Here is a 20,159-nt window from a genome sequence, read left to right as displayed (position 1 = left end):
TTTCCAGCCTGGTGATTAGATATGACTCTTGGTCCTCAAAAGCTGTGTTTTTCTCAGTTGCAATAATTATAATAGCAATGGTTAAAGCAGAATCAAGCACTGCTTATTGAACATTACTTGTATGCCAGATGCTGTCCTGAGTACTCTGAGAAAGATACTGTTCTTACCCCCTTTTATAGCTGAGTATCCTGAGGCATAGAGAGATCATCCCACAGTGAGTGGCAGCGGCAGGTCCACGCCAGACAGACTGACTCCAGAGCCCATACTTGTATTTATTTACTAAAAGGCCCGATATGCGAAATTCGTGAAGAATAGGCCTTCCTTCTCCCTGCTGCCAGCACCGGCTTCTCTCTGGCATCCAGGACCTGGGCTTCCCTCTGGCCGCCAGCAGGCACCCCGGATTGGATCCGGGCTTTTCTCTGGCCCGGATTCTTCCGGAAGGATGTTCAGCATGACTTCCGGTCTAATTAGCATATTACCCTTTTATTATTATAGATTTTTTGTTAATCCTTACCCAAGGATTTTTAGAGAGGTTTTATGGGAGGGAGGATGGGGGATGCGGGGGGCGCGAGAGAAGGGGAGAGAGAAACAGAAACATTGATGTGAGAGTAGCACATTAATTGGTTGCCTCCACACCATCTCAGTCTGGGGCCAGAAATCAAACCTGCAACACAGGTATGTGCCCTCGACTGGAATCGAGCCCACAACCCTCTCCCCACTGAATCACAGCTGCCAGGGCAGAGCAGATACCTTTAACCTATTCCATCACCCCGGGGTGGGGCTGCAGCACCCTCCTCCATCGTCTGGGTGCTGCCCTGAAGTCTGTTCTGCCAGCCCTGGCCAGCCTCTCTGCAGTTGCCCATGGCAGCACCTCAGATTGTCCCCTTGGCTGCTTATCATTCCAGAGTCCAGACTCTAAATGACTTCCTAGCACTGACCAGCCCGGACCTGGACCCTGTTCGGGAGTGTGTGTTTGGGGAGGGGAGGGGGAAATGACACTGAATTTCCTAGTGTCTGCCTGGCTCCCAGTGGGCCTTCCCCTTGGCTGGTGACTCTTCAGGAGGAGGACTACCCTGGTGCTCCTGTTCCCATCAGGCTTTTGTTCTTCTCGGGTGATCACAGGTATGCATGCTGTCTGGCTAGGAGGCCAGATGGTAGTTTTCCTTGGGAATGTGAGAAGCACAGGCTATTGGTTCCACTTCACTGCACAGCCAGTCTGGGTTTTCCTTTACACCAAGCAGTGCTTTGTGATAAAAAAAATAAAAAATAAAAAAATAAAAAAATAAATTGAAATTCTAACCTCGCCAGGTAGCCTAATGTGGAAAAAAGGCCACTTGCTGGGTCCAAGACATTGATTAGATCACTCAGCCCCGCTGAGCTTCAGTTTCTTTTCTCATCAAATGGCAGTGATAGCTTGTAGAATGCGCATGGTAATTAAGTGAAATAGCCCTGACATCACCTGACACAGTGCCTGGCTTATACAGGTGTTCGGTCAAGATTCACCCTCCCTTCTCTTCTGGGTCTTTAGATGTGAGTGAGCCATCCTTCAGGCTAACCTGAGCCGATCCTGGGTCTTTGGCACAAGCGATTCCTTTGTGTTGAGTTGCTGAAATTAGCGCACCACATTGTTAAATGCCTGAAATAACTGTGCTTGGAAGTTGGTGCCTCTGACCTGGTTGTGTCTCTCCTGCCTTTTGTTCCGGAAAGAAAGCCCTGCACCCAGTTGTCAGGGGCTGCCACCAACAGGCGGGGCCCTTCCCAGGATCGCTGGTGACTGAGATGGGAGAGAGGCCGTGTTCGCCTTGCTTGGGTGTGCTGGCCAGGGTCTCACTCTCGCCCTTCGGCTTCAGCTTTCGCTGACTTGTGGTGTGGACCAGGCTTCATTAGAAAGATAATAGGAGTGAAGGGATTTTGATCATGAAAACTGAAATGCTGAGGCTGATAAAACGAACTGTGGGAAAGCTATAAAGCACCAGTGAAACTGATTCCAAGTGGCCTGGCCATGAAGCACAGACTGCATCTGGCCGGTCCCCTGCCGGCCTTCTCTCTGACTGGCCTCCCCCACCCCATCGGGCTGGACTCATTAGCCCTCCTTACAGGGGAGACTGGGGGAGGGCAACCAGCCTGCCCAGGTTCCCACACCAGCTCTGGCAGGAGAGTCCAGATTCTTCTGTTGTTGTTAATCCTCACCTGAGGGTATTTTTCCATTGATTTTTAGAGTGGAAAGGAGGGGGAGAGACAGAGAAAGAGAAACACTGATGTGAGAGAGACTCATCTATTGGTTGCCTCCCACTCGTGCCCCGACCAGGGCCGGGAATCGAGCCTGCATTTAAGTTATGTGCCCTTGACTGCAATCGAACCCACAACCCTTCAGGCCAACACTATCCACTGAGCTAAACTGGCTGGGGCAAAAGTCCAGATTTTTAACCACTGTGCACACTGCCTCTCTCACAAGCTTTTCCAAGTATGGTGAGCATGAAACGACAGTACGTTGAAAAGACTAGAGACAGACACAGCGTGGGTCTCCTAGTCTGGTGGCCACAGAAGAATGTGAGTGCCGTTGGGACTCGCAGCAGAGAAATCATCTGTGATCTGTGGGGTGTGGGATGGGCGGGGCTGCAGACCCACGGGCCCAAACCTCCCCACACCAGCTGGACGAGTCACGCTGGGCCTTCTGGAAGCACAACCACCTTGCCATGGCCCAGCGGGATGCTGAGAGCACCCTCCACTCAGGGCGTGCTGGAGACTCGCCTCTCCAGAGGCTCATGCTCCCTGACAGTCCTCCGGCTCACAGTGCCCAGTGTGATTGCAGGGAGCAGCTCAGTCCTTGTGGGTCACCTCCCCGCAGCCCAGCCAACAGCCTGCCTGTCCACGGGCCTTCCTGAACCCCAGGCGCAGGACCAGAGCAGGAGCCAGGCCACTACCTTCGGCCACACCAACTATTCTTGTAAATACTAGCTCTGCCACTCCAGAGCAGGCCACTAACCTCTGTGCCTCGGCTTTCACATCTGTACAATGGGGCTTACGGGGCCCGCCAGCCTCGGGTTGTGAGTTTTGCTGGGTTCCTTCTTGCAACGCCTTAGCATAGTGCCTAGCCCACAGCAATGCTGGGTGTTCTGGTTGAGTGATTACCGTGTGCCGGTCTCTGTACAGTCATTATCTGGGGATATCCTACCTCTAACCTGTGAAGCAGAGAACCTTGTCATCTCATTTTACTGAGTGGAAAACAAATCTATGCTAAGTCACTTCCCAAAGTCACAGAAATGAGATTGGAGAGCTGAGATTGACCCACATCCTCCCGGTCCTGAAGCCCCTCTGTCCCCACACTCCGGCCCTCCATCCGTCTGGCGTCAGCAGAGGTGGCAGCTGTGGTGTGGAGCGGCTCTGGGGGATGGGCCGTGGAGCAGAGGTGGGAAGTCGCCGCCTTGATGCGGAGCAGAGGCCTGGGAGGGTCTTTGTCCCCCTCGGGGTCCGTGAGCTTATACTAGTAGCCATGTTTCCCTCTCCCACGCGTTTCCGTTGGGAAGGCTGTGCTGTGAATCTTCTTGGCTAACGAGCCCCCTAAGGACATTGGAAAGGGGTGGGAGAGGAAATGCTGCTGCAGCTGAGGGTGCCCGTCTGCTCCGCTGGGTGCTGCATCGGGTCACGCTCACACGGACGCCACTGCCCCTGACCCGGGTCACATGGCGCCTGTCAGTTAGGGGCTGTTTGTCATCCCGGGTCAGGGCCTGAGCGCCCAGGCAGGCTGCCTGGTAAAACCCGCTCCTCACTTGCTACCAGAAGGGAGTCGCCCTAAGTGTGAACGGGTGGGAGCACCCATCCCAAGGCTGTGGTGAGGGCTGGCTCGTGTGACGCATGTGGAGACCAGGGTCCAGGGCATGGCTGTCCTTGAGAAATGGTCCGAGTTTTACTGTTAGGAGCAGTAGATTGTTCCGTGAGCACCACCTAGGAGCGAGAGGAGGGGGTGCAGGGGCTGGGAGTGGCTCGAGGAGAGGACAGCGGGGAAGACCCAGTGGGGAATGGCCGGTGGTCGGTGTTCTGGTCATGTGTTAGCAGCAGGTGCCTCTGTCCCAAGGGAGGGCCCAGTCCCGGTCACCTGGGCCTTCAAGTAGTTCTCACCATGTAGATGGGCCCAGGAGTCCCATGTCCACAGGTTTTTCCTCCTGGTTGCCTAGGCTTCCATCCAGGCGAGAGAAATGGAGGGAAAAGGCAGGTACCCAGGCAAAGGCAGAGCCGCAGAAAGCAGGAGAGCCTGGAGGAGCCGCCAGGCACAGGGGCCTGGGCTTAAGGAGGCTTGCGCCGAGGCGTGGCTTCGGGTTTCTCCTGTCAAAAAGCCGTGAACTTGGGGGATTCCTGTCACTTTGAGGTGTGGAGAGGAGTCAGCACCAGGCTGCCCCCAGGACCATCAAGGCTGCCCATACTCCCTCTGGTGGGCCGGCCTCAGCAGACCTTTCTCTGAGAGGAAGATGGACGAGTTCAGGGCCCTGAGGTGCTTCCTTGTTTGTGACCTTCACTGTGAGCCCTGTCCCCACAAGGCTCCTCTGACCACGCTCAGCATCGGTCTGCGGCGCTCTGCTGTGGCATTTCTGTGGCCTCAGCTCCTGCACAGGAGGCGTGGGCCGCAGGCCAGCTCCAGTGCCACCCTCCGCGGTGGAGCTGAGGCTCTGCACCTCAGGGTGCTGGGGAAGCTGGTGGGGAGACCTTCATGTCCCTGCTGCAACAGTGACTACAAGCCGAGTGACAAAACAAGAATTCATTCTTTCACAATTCCGGAGACCCGAGTGTGAAATGGGTCTCCCTGGGCTGAAATGGAGCTATCCACGGCTCTGAGCCTTTTCCAGTTCCTAGGAGCCACCCGCATTCCTTGGCTCAGGTCTCTTCCTCCATCTTCAAAGCCAGCAAAGCGTAGCGCCTCCAGCCTCACTCTCCTCCTGCCTCCCTCTGACAAGGGTATTGCATGGGCCATCGGTTAATCCAGCGCCGCTGTCACCACCACAGAAGCCTCCACGGCGCCTGCAAGTCCCTTTGGCCGCGGAAGACAGCTTGTTCATAGGTCCCAGGAGTTGGGGCGCGGCCATCCTGGACGGGCAGCGTGCTGCCTCCACGCAGGCATGTGTCATAGGACACTCTGTGAGGATCGTTTCTCCCAGGTGGGACCTGCAATCCTGCCCGAGCTACTTGGCCTGTCGCTGGCAAGCTGTTGGATGCTTGGTAAGATGGTTGGCCCCGCTGTACCTCAGTTTCTCCATCTGAAAAGGGCCTTCTAGAGTTGTCAGGATCCAATAAGTTAGCACACGTAGAGCATCAAGACATTTTTGCTTTTCCTCGCGCCCTTATCTTGCTCCAGCCACGGGCACACACCATCACTTTTCCTGCGTTGTGCTTTCAGAGTAGGTGCGGGTAATGGTCTGAAGCCAGCCCAGTGTGTGGACGCTTCTCCGGGTACCACCACTTAGTCTCCGTCATCCTTTTATGTCGTGTATAAGAGCTATTGCTGCCCGAGTGCTGTGTGGGCCTGTGATGGGGGCCGTTTTCACCTCATTTTGAGCTATTGTTCTGGACTAAATTTCTGTACTTAGAATCACGGGGTTAAAGGCTTCCTAAAATACCCACCCTTATTGGTAGTGGGTATGGCTCACTCAGAAAAAGATGGTTTTCATCCTCTCAGCAGTACCGCCCTGTGTGCCTAACTGCTCCGGGCACTGCTCTGGGGGCTGGGGCGGATGTGAAAAGACTGGCCTGGAGCTGTCTCAAGCAGAGGCTGCTGTTTACTTAGTAGGACTGACAGGCTCTTCATTACTACTCTCATTTGCATTTCTTTTTTCATTAATTAGGTTCAAAACAAAGACCAGTGTTTTGAAGTAAATTTTCTGATCTTGTACCCTGAGATGTGCTGTTTTAAAAGTGTCAAACTCCATGCTGTGCCGACCTCTCTCTTGGTCTCTCTGCTAAAGTCCCTCCCCCAGCACCGGTCACTCACTGCTGAAGTCCCTCCCCCAGCACCGGTCACTCACTGCTGAAGTCCCTCCCCCAGCACCGGTCACTCACTGCTGAAGTCCCTCCCCCAGCACCGGTCACTCACTGCTGAAGTCCCTCCCCCAGCACCGGTCACTCACTGCTGAAGTCCCTCCCCCAGCACCGGTCACTCACTACTGGAGGACCTCTCTCCGGGTCTCTCTGCTGAAGTCCCTCCCCCAGCACCGGTCACTCACTGCTGGAGGACCTCTCTCCGGGTCTCTCTGCTGAAGTCCCTCCCCCAGCACCGGTCACTCACTGCTGGAGGACCTCTCTCCGGGTCTCTCTGCTGAAGTCCCTCCCCCAGCACCGGTCACTCACTGCGGAGGCTGTGCCTGTGTTCCCAGGGACCGACGTCATGGTGCGCTGCCTGAAGCTGCTGAAGGAGTTCAGACGGAAGATCGAGGACGACCACGACCAGGACGATGATGAGGACGAGGAGGTCATCTCCAAGGCCGTGCCCCCGGTGGACATCGTGTACGAGCGGGACATGCTCACGCAGACCTACGAGCTCAGTAAGCCCCGCTCTCACACCTGCTGTGTGCGGTTCCTGAGCTTGGAGGCAGAAATGTGTTGCCCGTGTGTCAAGAGGGCTTCGCTCTTGAGGCTGTAGCACAGCGGGAAGCACCATGGGTCCGTTAAAGGATGTAGGCTTTGGATCAGATTTGAGTTTGAATCCTTGCTCTACCACTTGTTAGCTCTATGACTTTAGCAAGTTCTCCAAGCCTCACTTCCCTCATCTGCAAAATGGGGATAATACCCACCATAGCATGTAGTGAGGACTAGGATTAAAACATTTGGTGTAGTGCCTGGTATGTAGAAAGCACTAAAAATGTTAGCTGGTTGTGTTATTACTCAGATTTGAGAGCCACACACCATCTTCTAGAATTGATCTGGAGTCACTGCAGGCTGAGAATTCAGTGATAAAGGCGGGGGAGGAAGGGATATGTCTCCCCTCATTCCTTAGCTTTCCTCTGATTCCCTAAAGCCATGTAAGACAGCAGCGCCCCGTCATGTAGGTGTGGCTGCCAGTCCGTGTAGGGAGGGTGCAGAGGAGAAGGTGAGGTGGCTGCCGGAGAGCTGATTCGGCCACAGGACAAAGACATGCTGGCAAGTCGGCACAGCGTTTTTGGCCGGTTGAGGGGCAGCTTTTATCAGCTGTTCACTTCTCTCAGAATGGGTTCCCCAGAACACGGTTTGGGAAAGGTCACCCTGGACCCTCTTCGTCTCACCGTTAGCATGTTACTAGTTCAGTTTGGGAACACATTCCAGTCACCTCTTTTCATTCTGGCGTTTCTTTTTCTACATATCCAATTCAGCAAACCTCCTTTATCCGGATTGGCTTTATCTGGTAGCCTCAAGTGTGTGTGAGTCAGGAAATGGAGGGGAAGACACTTCTGAGGAAATAGCTGTGCCAGGAAGTCGGCCCTGCGGTTCGAGTGTTTTACTTGTAGGGACTTCCTGCCGCCCACCGTGGCTCCTGCCAGGCTCCTTCCTAGGGTTCCAGCCTCCAGTAGCCCAGCCCCTTCAGAAGGGATTCTTAGAGGTACAGTAACGGCGCTGGGCGTGGCCATGTACAGCAGGAGCCACAGACTAGAAGGAGCCAGCGCTCAGGCACAGCCACCTGCTGGCCATGTAGAGGGCCACCTAGCATGGTCCCTTCCGGAGTCCTGCTGGCTGACAGCTGTGACAGGACAGGGCAGTGCTGGTCCACAATGCCTCTTTGTCACCGAGAAAGGCAGGGAAAAATGCTATAGTTCTTAATTAAACAGTATTGAGATGCTTTTTAATGGGATTCATTTCATTTATCTAAATAAGTTCATTCATGGGAAAGAGCTAACTTCCTGCCGCTGGGACTTAGTAGATCAGTAGCTGATCACTTGCCGTTTGGATGATGAGCATTTAAAAACTGGTGCTTAGCCCTGTTTGGCTTGGCTCAGTGGGTAGAGTGTCAGCCTGTAGACTGAAGGGTCCTGGGTTCGTTTCCAGTCAAGGGCACATGCCTGGGTTGCAGGCTCGATTCTCTTTGGAGTCGTGCAGAAGGCATCAGTCGAGGATTCTCTCTCATTGATTTTTCTCTCTCTCCCTCTCCCTTTCTCCCTGAAATCATTTACAAACATATTAAAAAGGAAAACTGGCGCCTAGTGGTAGTGTTCTGAGTGTTGGGAGGGGAGAGAGGAGGTGTTTGTTTTATTCTGTGTGTTGGTTTCACTGCACTGAAATGCCCGCTTTAAAAAGGTGGGTGGGAATTGACTGGTGCGGAATGGCTCCTTTGCAGAGGTTGGGTTCAAGTATATTGTTTCACACAGTTGAGCGCAGAGGCACGAAAGGAATTTCCCAGGCTGAGATCCGAGTGGCCATGAATGTGGGAAAGCTGGAAGCAAGAATGCTGTGTCGTCTTCTTCAAAGATTCAAAGCTGTCAAGGTAACATCGCGAGTCATTCACCATTCGCAGTCGGGGTACGCAGTGTGATATGAAGGAGGCCTAGCAGGTCAGCAAACGGGACGGGCCTGCCGTCTCCCAAGGCGGCACATGCTGCCCAGGCCCAGTACTGTGGTTTTGCTGGTTTCCACTTCTTACAAACTGAAGGGCTTGTCAGTACTGGAAAGTCAGCAGGAGATGTGGCAGTACCCCCTGAACCCTCTGTACCCCTCCGTGTGGGGCACCAGCTGCAGCGACCGAGCCTCCGGCTGCCCCTTCAGACAAAGCAGGCTCCACAGGCCTCTGGGCCCCTCCCTTTTATGCTACTTGTCTGGCTCCTGGGGGCTGAGTCTGGCGTTCTCCTTTCAGAACTCAGACCTGCTGTCTCAGCCCTTCGTGCCTCACTCTCTTCTTCTGAACTTTCTGGCCTTTGCTGGAGGCAGTATTAGAGTCAAGCTAATGATTGCAGGGCACCTGGCACTGTCGGTGGCATGTGGTTGGTTTATAAAAAATGCTGCTCTTCCTGGCCTTCAGGGCCTGGGAGAGCCCCTCTGCCCTGTCCTAGGATAGAGTGCGTGTGGATGGGTGATGACCTCGCCACCAGTCCCCATGCAGTGGCTGAGTGGAGCGGTGACCTCGGGCCCTGACTCGCCAGTCTGTGGTCACAGTTCTAAGCTATCGAGTTGTACATGGCAAACCCTCACTGCTGACTAACCCTTTCTGTGGGGCCTAGTCCTGAGCCAGGCACTGGGGGCACGTGGAAGACCAAGTTAGGGCATGAACTGGACTGCCTGCAGGCCCCTGGCAAAGCATTCTCCCCGAGCAGACACACACTCAGGACTGCGATTGAGAAAACTCTCCGACAGGCCTGTGGACGCAGGAGCTGAGGGTGCCGCGGCAGGAGTCTGAGGGAGCATCATAGGCCGCCTGGGGCCCGGGCAGGAGGTGGGGGAGGCACAGGCGAACGCAGGCGTGATACGGAATGGCCACCGCAGGCCCAGGGCCACCTGAATGCCTGTGTGCAGCACCCCCTTTTGAATGTAATGAAACGCATCTCATCTTCCCAGGGATTCATGGAAGACGAGGGGCGGCAGCGGACCACCAAGTACATCTCCTGCGCGTTTGCCGAGGAGAGCGACCTGAGCCGGCAGTACGAGAGGGAGAAGGCGCGGAGCGAGCTGCTGGCCACCGTGAGCTTGGCCTCGGTGCCGGAGGAGTCCCTCCCGCCCGAGGGAGAGGACACTTTCCTCTCCGAGCTGGACAGCGAGGAGGAGGGCAGCAGCAGCGGCAGCAAAAGGAGAGGCAGAGGAGATGTGAGATCCTCCTCGAGCGCTGGTCTCGGGGCCCAGCCTCACCACTCCACCCCCATCAAGGGTACGGCGCGCTCGGCTGGGAGCAGGGAGCGGGCGGGGGCGTGTGCCCCCAGTCTGAGGCTTCTTCAGAAAACAGCCGCTCAGTTCCGCAGACACTGAGACCTCCTCAGTGCTGACCTAGTCCGGACCTGCTGGCCTCACATACGTCACGTCCTGAGTTTAGAGGAGACAGCCGTGCGGTCTGGCTCCTGGCTCCGTGGCAATGCTTTGGTTTGTGTTTTCACGGTTAAAGTGATGGAATTCCTTAAGCCCCCTCAGTCCATTCCCTCCAACAGCCTAAGAATCCCTCAGGCTTTCAGTTTAGTTTCGGAAGACATTTTCCTGATGAGTGGAGGGTGGTGCTGGTGACAGGTTTTCAAATCGTGTCTAGCCTGGGGGCCCACCCTGCTTGCTGGGTTCACTGCCCCGTCTTCAAACGGAGCTCGTGGATCTTCTAGCCTGGGGGGTCTGGTCCAGCTGCCAAGTGTGAAGGCCCCTCTCGCTCTCCCCTGGATGTGGCCGCAGTTCATGCTTTCTGCTCTGCCTCTAGGGGGCTGGAAAGTAAACCTGCACCCACTGAAGAAGCAGCCGACCTCCTCCCCCGGGGCTGCCGAGGAGAGGGCCTGCCGGGGCTCCGTCGGGGCCGACAGCCTCCTGGACACCAGCAGCTCCTCAGACGCCACCTCGGCCTTCGGCTCCCACTGCGTGGAGAGTAGCAACGGCGACATAGCTGTGATCGAAGAGGTCCGGCTGGACAACCCAAAGGTGAGCGCGTGTGCGCAGTGAGGGTGCGTCTTCTCCGGGGAGCGGCCTGCGGGAGGGTTGGGGGGTCAGCTCTGAGCTTAAGGATCACAATAAAAGCAAAGGCCTCGGTGCCGAGTGCTGGTCCTGTCAGGCCGCAAGAGCTCGTCCACACACCCCCTGCACGCAGCCTTGCCCCGCCCACCACATGTCATATCTAGAGTTTCCAGTACCTTACACTTCCTCCTTAAATTTGTTGTGGAGGGAATGTATATGGCCAATTTAGATGGATGGTTCTCTCTCTGGCCCAATCTTGCACCCCAGGGGACACTTGCAGTGTCTGGAGATGTTTTTCCTTGGCAGGAGTGGGGGGAGAGGGTGCTCCTGCAGCTAGCAGGGAGCGGCCAGAGGTGCTGTTACATACCCCAGAATGTGCAGCACCGCCCCCAGCAGCGAGCCAGCCAGCCCACATGTCAGCAGCCAGGGCTGAGAGACTGCCGTAGACAAAAGGCCAGCATCGTTACTAAAAAAGAGGTAAACCATACGATAGATGTAATGAAAATAAAACTGTATTGGTACATTTGGGCCAAATACTGTTGTATGTCAGAGGGTTAAAGACACAGTACAATCAAGCCAATGCTTTTTCATCAGTGTGATTAGATTAAAAGACAAGTGATTCAGTTCACTGTCCTTAGCCACCTGAAACTGCCTCAGGTAATGGCGGCGCCTCCTGCACTTTAGAAGCACAGGGTCAGAGGAGGAGGCTCCCAGCAGAGAACAGGCCTGTGATCAGGGCGGCTTTGGATGCTGCCGCTGCTGTTCTGTTCAGGCGTCACGGCAGCCTGTGAGGTCAGTGTCAGCTCTGGTCCGGGAGGACGACAGTGGGGCTCTAAGACCTGGGGGAGGTGCCTGCCCAGTTCATGACACTGAGCATTAGACCTGCTGTGTGCAGTTTCCACCCCCGCCCTCTCCTCCCCCTGCCTGTATGGAGCCCTGTGCTGTTACTCTCCCAACTGCAGGAGGATTGGGGTGCAGGATGGGGAAGCTTTCTGGATCTTTCTGAAAACTTTTGGCCCTTTCCTATGCAGTGGATGCCATGCTTCCTCACTGTCAAGACATGACTGGTATTGTCTCTAACAAGGAACCTAGGCTTGCATGCAGGTGGACCCCAGCCTGCCTCCTCCTCCTCCTCCCACCTCCAATCAGGCCCACGCAACTCCCTCCACATTCGGCACTCCTGTTGCTGGCTTCCTCGCTCAGCTCTTTCTCTTCCTTTAGAAATCTGTTCCCAAAGTACTGGCAGGATCTCGTCTTTCTTATACTTGCTGAGGAGAGGGGCGTGACATGACTATCTGCAGGCCCCTAGCAGGGCCTGTTCTCACGTGGCTCTCCAGCAGCCCCGTGCAGGTGGCCGTATTTACTCCTGTGCTCCAAATGTTTGCTCTGAAATGCAAGAGAGAATAAAGGACTTTGTGCCACTCCTGGGTCCTCGAGCCTCTGTGCCTCCCCGAGCTCCCCAGAAGGCAGGGGGGATCTGTGACACCGGCCCTGAGCGGCCCCCTCCAGCACATTCTCGTCCTAAGAGCGCCACTCCGAGCGAGGGGCATCAAGAGAACGAGCCCTGGCCTGCCGTGTGGCACCGAGTTGTGCCAAGTGGTTTGCAAGGAATATGTAGAGTTGGGATTTCCTTTCACGGAAGGAGCACATTCCAGCTGAGAGAGCTGATGGAGCAAGTTCATTTAGGCTCCTAGAGGACGGAGAGGAGCCATAAGAGAGAAGTGAGCATTTTGATGGGGATAAGAGGGAGAAACTGATCTTTTTTCTCCTTCCTCTTTCCCTCGCCTCATCCTAATTTCCCTGGGGCAGCCTGCTCTGAACTCGAGCCAGCCTCTGCTCTGTCTTTTATTCCCAGAGAGACTTCCCGTGACTTCCTGGACAGTTACTTCTCCTCACTGAGCCCTGGTTTCCTCTTCCGTAAAACAGGAGTTTCTGATGAGCAGAAGCTTTACAGAGTGACTGGCATGGAGCTGTGCTCAGCATGTCAGTTTCTTGGGGAAGGACCCAGGGAAAACTGAGCGTGTGCTTTGTGCTACTTCGGGGGTGCCATAGTACACGCCTCGGCTTCAGGCCGTCTGCTGCAGATGCCTTCGTTGTCTCTTGGCCCGAAATAGTGGAGGGTGGATCCTTTTGGGGAAATAATCCTTTTGGCTTCCTTCCAGAAACGGCATAGAAATTTCCTACAGAGGGAAAGTATGCACAGGAGTGGTGCGTGCCCCCTAACTGTGCTGAGCCTGTCATATTCTTGTGCTTTTGGTCCCTGTTGTAGGAGAGCGGCAGTTCCCAGAAGACTGGGAAGCACGGCCCAGGCCAAGACAAACCCCACGAAACCTACCGACTGCTGAAACGCAGGAACCTGATCATAGAAGCAGTCACCAACCTCCGCTTAATCGAGAGCTTATTCACGTAAGGAGGAGTCTGTCCGTCTCGCACCAGTGGTAAATCTCATGCCAGTTAGTCATCACACAGTCATCACACGTGCAGAAATGGCCGAGAGCCATTTGGATCTCCCTCCCTGTATAGATCACGGTGTTCCTTGTAGTAGAAAGGATTTCATTTGTTCTTGTGATTTGACTAGTGTGGACATTGAGGTATATCAGTACACGACAGGGCGTGGAGACTGAGCGTGAGCTAGAAGTCCTGAGGAAACTCATGCGCCTTTCTCTCTCCTTGGAAATTTCGTGGCAGCAAAGGGGTAAGAAGAAACTTAGGCAGATAATAGCATCGGCTAGAATCTTACATGAAAGCAAAAACAAGAGACACAAGTAGTAACTTCCGTGCGTGGGTGCCTCTGTTCATGGAGAGGCTCGCACTCTGGTTCGGGCCTTTCGACTGCTGTTACCACCACCTCCTGGGCGGCATCCTGATGGCTCCTGAGGCACCCAGCGTGAAAGGCACCCAGTGTGGAAGGCACCCAGCGTGAAAGGCACCCAGCGTGAAAGGCACCCAGCGTGAAAGGCACCCAGTGTGGAAGGCACCCAACGTGAAAGGCACCCAGCGTGAAAGGCACCCAGTGTGGAAGGCACCCAGCGTGAAAGGCACCCAGTGTGAAAGGCACCCAGTGTGAAAGGCACCCAGTGTGAAAGGCACCCAGCGTGAAAGGCACCTGAGTCTAGGACCTCACTCCTTTAGGCAATGGGAGGCCATCTGCAGACACTACTGCCGAGCTCCCTTCTTTGGTGCAGTGATAGGTTTAGCCAAATGTTCCTATTGTCCCTGCCATTCCCATCAGGGATCTAGAAACACCACCAGTGACTCAGTAAGATCTAGAGCTGGGGTGGGAACGTCCAGCCCTCGGGCTGTATAAGGCTCACGAAGCCATTGGGCCTGGCTCTGCCAAGGCATTAGGCGTGAGTAAATTAAATGTTTTGCTACATATAGCAGGTTGATTGGTTGCTATTGTTAATCCTCACCCAAGTATATTTTTCCATTGATTTTTAAAGAGCATGGAAGGGAGGGGGAGAGACAGAGAGAAACATCGATTGGTTGTCTCTTCCACGCACCCCGACCAGGTCTGGGGATTAAACCTGCAACCAAGATACTTGCCCTTGACAGGAATCGAACCCAGGACCTTTCAGTCTGAGGGCCAACTCTCTACTGAGCCAAACCAGCTAGGGCTAGCAGGCTAATTTTTAAGTTGATAATTTTGTATGACCCATGAATGATGTTATAAATATCCAAGTGGCCTTTGGCAGAAACCCACCCCTGCTCTAGACAGTAAGGCAAAAGAGGAGAGGAATCAAAAAGAGCTTCCGATGTAGGTGTCAGCAGTGGTAAGCTGGGACGTCCTCACTGGGTGTTAAATTGGCATAGACTTCCCCAGAGGTTGCCGTCATGGCTCCCAGTTTCCCTGCCATTGCGTCACAAATCATGTAATCTCTTGAGTTCCTGTTGAGAAGCTCAGAATGTGAAGCTGATACGAATGGTGGCTTGTCTTTAGCCAACTATTTATCCCCAAGAGGTATGATCTTAATATTGCAAGGAGTCAACCTTTCAGTGGTGTAACCCCTTTAATTCTCCCCCAATTCCTGTTGGGTGCCAGTAGGCATGTCTCGGTTTCCTAGATTGAGAACAGCCTTTGTGTTGAGGTTGGGGATATTAACTGCTTATTTTGTGATGCCCCAGGATTCAGAAAATGATCATGGATCAGGAGAAGCAGGAAGGCGTGTCCACCAAGTGCTGTAAGAAGTCCATCGTCCGCCTGGTGCGGAACCTGTCTGAGGAAGGTCTCTTGAGACTGTATCGCACTACGGTTATCCAGGATGGCATCAAGAAGAAGGTAAGCACGGGCCCCTGATGCCTACAGAGCCAACTGCTGGAAGTTTCCTTGTCCAGCTCCTCGTATCCTTGTTAGATCTCTGTCATTCCTTTGTTGTCAATAACTCGGAATTTCCAGTTATGCCTCCTGATTGGGGGAACAGGGTTCATCCCATCTTTCTGTGGAAGCTGGAATGAGAAGAGAAAAATAATGTAATTGGATCCCAGAGCAGCATATGCCGCCCTCGGCAGGGGGCCAGCCCCCGCAGCAGCTTGGAAGAGAGGAGGGAACTGAGGCATGTGGACGTTCAGCAGAGTAGCGTGGGGAGTAATTAAGCAGCATGTAGGAGGTGGAAAATTTAGACTAAGCAGCAGAACATCCTCCACAGAGATCTGAGGAAAATCTCCCAGAGGAAATGATGGCTGTGGCTCCATTAGCTTGCACTGCTGTGCTTATCCGATGGGGAACAACATATCTCTTCTGTCTCAATTTATCTGTTTCTGTAAAATTTAAAGTTTGGGGCCATTCCCATAGCAACTGTAGCTCAGTGACTTTGCACATATACTAAGGCATCCATTTTTCAGGGTCAGAATAATTTGGAGCCCAGCTGGGCACCAGGACCAAAGGGACTGGCTCTGCGGGGACAGCCACTTGTAATTTCCTGATCTTCTTTTCTGACTGCACCTTAAATCTCTGCCTTAAGAGAGCTCTGTTTGATGTTTTGTTTTCTTAATAAGCTGGCAAGGTCATTTCAGTTTTTTACTTTCACTTCTTTATTGAGCTATTGAAATTTGAAAACACAGAGCAGTACAAAAAATGACTTCAGAAACACATTTTCTACCATTCTAAGTTGACAGCACTCATCGATTTTTATGTCTATTGTGAGTCCCCTTGACCTTGTTCCTCTCCCATCCCCAGCAGCCTGCCACTCAGCCCCTGAAGCAGTGGCAGGAGGCGTCTGCTGATGTCTCTGTTGAAGGACAAAAGCTCCGGCCCTCTCATTTTTGTTGGGCTTCGCAGAGCAGAGGTTTCAGAGGGGAAAGACCTGTCAGGACAGAAATTGAGGGCAAGAAAACCTTACCCCATCTAATAATGGAGAGGGGCAGTCTGACAAAGGTATCCCCTGTATTTCCAACTCCTGTTTGGCCCCCTATCTAACTACCAGGCAGAACTGGGGTGAGTGGGACGGGTGGGGGTGGGGAGCAAGTGCAATGAGGACTCAAAGATGAAGGTGCCCAGACCTCAGGCCTCTTGCCACAAGTACACTGGAACCTCGGTTCTCGAACTCAGTTCATTCCGGAAGGCTGTTCAAAAGCATTTTGTTTGAAAACTGAATCATTTTTCCCTATTAGAAATAACGTAAATTGAATTGAATTATTCCAGACTCCCAAATGATTTCCTGTTTTAACTTCCCGTACATACAGTATATATCTAATGTCTACTTAATCTATAAACAAACACTACTTAAATTTATCGGCCACCCCCTACTGGCCTTCTACCCCTACTGGCCTTAAACGAATCACTTTCAGTACTAGTTACAGGAGTGGATGTTAGGTTAGTATGCAGCATCTTCATTTTTTCACTTATCATTGCCTCTGCAGTGCTCTCACAGGCTAACTACTTTTTGTTTATCAAAAAAAAAAAAAAAAAACACAAAAAAAACCCAGCAATTTTTCTGCCTCTTCAATTGCCTGTAATCATTGTTTTGTTAGCACTTTCACACTCTTAACATCAGCATTCTTGATGGCCTCTTCGTTTTAAAATTGAGCAAATAAACAAAAATATTCACAGCACAATTTCCTGAGATGTTAACAAGAGGAGGTTTAGCAGTAAACTGACTCAGATTCTCTTTTGCGGCCTGAGAAACACTTTTTGTCATGCTAATGTATCAACAACAACCAAAACATCCCCCCTTCACCCCACTCCCAGCAACTTGGTAGGAAGCAAATCGTTTAAGACGGAGACATTCTAGAACACCATCATAGTGGAACCACTACATGGTACCCGCTCTTCCAGCTGGAAAGGGTTGCAGTTTGTACATCTGCCTCCGGAATACGCTTAAGTGTCTCAACAGCACTTTCTCTGGCCCCGGAGCCTGGGCTGCCGCAGGCTGCCCCTGGTCTCCTGGAGCATGTGGATCGGAGTTGCTGTGCCCCGGCATCCGCCTTTGCCCTGGCTTCCGCATCTGGCCACCTGCCCGTTGGGCCTGGGAAGGTGGCTGGGCCATTTGGCTGTGGAAAGTGGGGAAATAGGAATGCTTTGGATTTGAACCAAGCTTTTAAATTCCCTGGGTGTTACCTAGCTGTCTCTCACTTGAGCCGCACAAAAACCACTAAACGGTTGGCAGGGCATGAGGGAGGGGTCCCCATTTCACAAATGAGGAGCAGAGGAGGCTGAGCCACGGCAGCTTTAGAGGTTTTGTTTTCTAAAGCATCAGGCGTTGCTGCCTGTTCCCTGTGACCCTCTTTCAGGTCATTTTTGGCTCGAAGCCTGATGATCAGAGTTAGCCACTTAGAAAACCTTACTTTCCTCTCCCCTGCCAATGACAGAGACAGAAAGGAAGCCTGGCAGGCCAGGTGCCTGGCCATTGTGCCTGCCATCTCCTGCACAGCTGTCACCCACACCCTCTGCTCAGTTCCAGGTCATTTCCATTCGTCCTCCAGTTATCCCCAGTGAGGTGGTAACCACGCTAACTGCTCAGCTGCAGCACCTTGGAAAAGCTAAAACAACAAACAGCTCTAAATCCTCTGCCAATCTGTTTAAAAGCGCACCTGGCAGGAGTCCCATGGCGGCACTCAGAGAGGGGAGATTAATGGAGGCGTTTACCTTTTCCAGATGGAAGCCCTCGGCATTCACAGGCACTTCTGGGACATTCTCAGATAGCAGGAGCGGGCATAGCGAGCAGCCTGCCAGGTAGATGTAAGAGCAGTGGGCCCTGACACCCAGCGAGGGCGCTGCGCAAGACAGCTCTTTCCAGGGCAGACTTCCTCTCCTGAGCAGAGCAGCGCATTACTGATGGCAGAACTTGATCGCTTGATGAGCGGAGGGATTTGACAATGGGAAACTGTTCGCAGCGCACTTTGCTGCAGTCTCGTGACGGTCTATAGGAAGGTCCATGATCGGGGTAAGCCGTGCTCCACCAGGGAGCTGCGTCGTGGAGCTAAGTCTCCCTGAGCTCTTCCCGCCCGTGGGGACACTGCCCTCTCTCTGCAGGTGGACCTGGTGGTGCACCCGTCCATGGACCAGAACGACCCTCTGGTGAGAAGTGCCATCGAGCAGGTTCGTTTCCGGATCTCCAATTCAAGCTCAGCGAACAGGCGAGTAGCAGCACCCCAGGCCTGTGTGATCTCAGTGAATTCACTGGGTTGGGCTTTGTGGTCATGACCCCCTAGACGGACAAGGATCAATTTCCGAATTCTTTAAGAAAAAAGAAAATCCTCCCATTTTTTATTCTATTCTAATTGTGGACAGAGCACTCCACGTCACAGGCCCTGTGATGTGAAACTTGCTCACCCTCATAATGGCTCAGAACGATTCTAGTTGCCTTCCTGACATCTTCTCTAGCTCTGCCCATGAATCGTCTAAAGGACTGAAAGAAACTGAGGAGTGGGAGAGACTTCAGAGCTGGGTCTAAACCACAGGCGATCTGTGGGTGAGCAGAGGCCTGGCTCTGGCAGGTGCTGGTTTGTGCATCTTGCCAGACATTGGCCACATGTACTCTGAATCAGATGCCAATTAATTTCATATCAAATTCCTGATTTCTAGCATTTATGGAAGTATCAGGGGACCTAGTCTGACAGGCTCCCTTTCTCGCAGGCAGCTGCCCCGTAGTTGGGGGTACACTCTCCGGGTCACCACAATCCTCACCATTCCCAAATGTCTAGTGACCTGGCACGTTTTATTCATGTAAGACATCTGCCAGGCCTCTAGGGCAGTTGAGTTTGAGGCCTCAGGACCAAAGGGCTTCATCTGATTCATGAGGACCAAACGTGCCCTTTCCTCAGCCCTTGGTTTTCTCACCATAACTTTGGCTCGCACTTGGTCTGCAGGCTTAAAGCACCCCCGTCTACGGCGCCTAAAGGGGAAGCCAAAGAAGAAAGTCAAGGAAAAGAGGACCCGAGTGGATCAGGAGATTCTCAGCCGAGTGATTGCTCTAAACCAGAGAGTGGACGGGTGAAAAAAACTGATGAGAAAATGGGCATAACGCAGCTTAAAAATTACAACCCTGTAGTAGGTAAGAAGCTACTTCTTGTCAATGTCTCATTGTGTTTCATTGGTTGTTGGATGATGCCCTTTGAGTCACTTGGTGTTGTACATTTAAGCACTGGACTGCAGTCAGGGAGTAAGGTCTGAATTGCTGGCTGGGCCTTGTGGCTGGTCACATGACTTCCACTGGCATCAGTTTCCCTATCTGCAAGATGGAAATGATTCTTGCCCAATATACCTCACAAAGCTGTTGCAAGACTCAGATGGAACTATGCTAGATCCCGCCCTGGCTAGTGTGGCTCACTTGGTTAGAGCATCATCCCATATACAGAAAGATTGCAGGTTCGATTCCCAGTGAGGGCACATACTCAGGTTGCAGATTTGATACACTGTGGGGGGGGTGCATACAGGAGGTAGCCAATCGATGTTTCTCTCTCACATCAGTATTTCTCTCTTTCCCTCTCCCTTTCTCTCTCTCTAAAAAAAAAAGGAAACTATCCTAGATCCCAGCATGAGGAATTATTTAGAAAGATTAATTTATTTTGCTGACTACCCTTGGGCTAGAATATTCTATTTCAGGAAATCTCTACCTCTGCTGACCCCATGAGCCTTCTGGTAGTTTCAGCCATTGGCGAGTTTGAGCATTCATATAATTTTCTCAGAGTCGGGTCTCTAACAGAGCTGGCTCCTTCCTCACCCCCCACTAAGCTGCTCTAATGTAAATGTGTGGGGTCAGGTGCAGTGGAAGGACTCTTTAATCGAGTGCTTCATTATTCCTCTCCTAGTCACAAACGCGTGTTGGTGGTGAGGGCAAAGGCATGTCCCGGTATGGGACGTGGCAAACTCGGGTCTCCAGACAGAAGAGTCACCTGCGTGGCTTCCTTTTCCGAAGGCTGCAGTCACACAGCGCGGCCTTTCCTCTCCAGGTTTCAGTCAGAGAGTGCAGACGGAGAGGAAACACGAGCACCTGTGTGTGCAGCCGCACAGCACATGCACCTGAGCAGATGGGCGAGGCTCGCCGGGAGGAGGGGCCTCTGCTCACTGTCCTTACCTCCCTGCTCCTTTCTCTCCCTGACTCACCTGGTCCCTCTTGCTGGGGAAAGCTAGG

General features: G+C 53.0%; 1 protein-coding gene across 2 annotated transcripts in view; it reads left to right on the top strand.

The window, feature by feature from the left end:
- The window catches only part of GTF3C1 (general transcription factor IIIC subunit 1), an 84,154-nt gene that overhangs the window by 29,309 nt on the left and 34,686 nt on the right, over positions 1-20,159 (top strand). For both annotated transcript variants that reach the window (XM_084882880.1, XM_084882881.1), the window contains 8 exons: positions 6,363-6,530; positions 8,325-8,440; positions 9,505-9,811; positions 10,340-10,554; positions 12,857-12,993; positions 14,713-14,866; positions 18,059-18,162; positions 18,895-19,079. In XM_084882880.1, coding sequence (XP_084739006.1) covers positions 6,363-6,530; positions 8,325-8,440; positions 9,505-9,811; positions 10,340-10,554; positions 12,857-12,993; positions 14,713-14,866; positions 18,059-18,162; positions 18,895-19,079 — 1,386 coding nt within the window. The remainder of the gene's footprint in view (positions 1-6,362; positions 6,531-8,324; positions 8,441-9,504; positions 9,812-10,339; positions 10,555-12,856; positions 12,994-14,712; positions 14,867-18,058; positions 18,163-18,894; positions 19,080-20,159) is intronic.

This window comes from Pipistrellus hanaki, assembly GCF_964339955.1.
Source record: "Pipistrellus hanaki genome assembly, chromosome: 4".
Taxonomy (NCBI): Eukaryota; Metazoa; Chordata; class Mammalia; order Chiroptera; family Vespertilionidae; genus Pipistrellus; species Pipistrellus hanaki.
The sequence above is the reverse complement of the archived record's forward strand: the minus strand, read 5'-3'. Positions and strand labels throughout refer to the sequence as shown.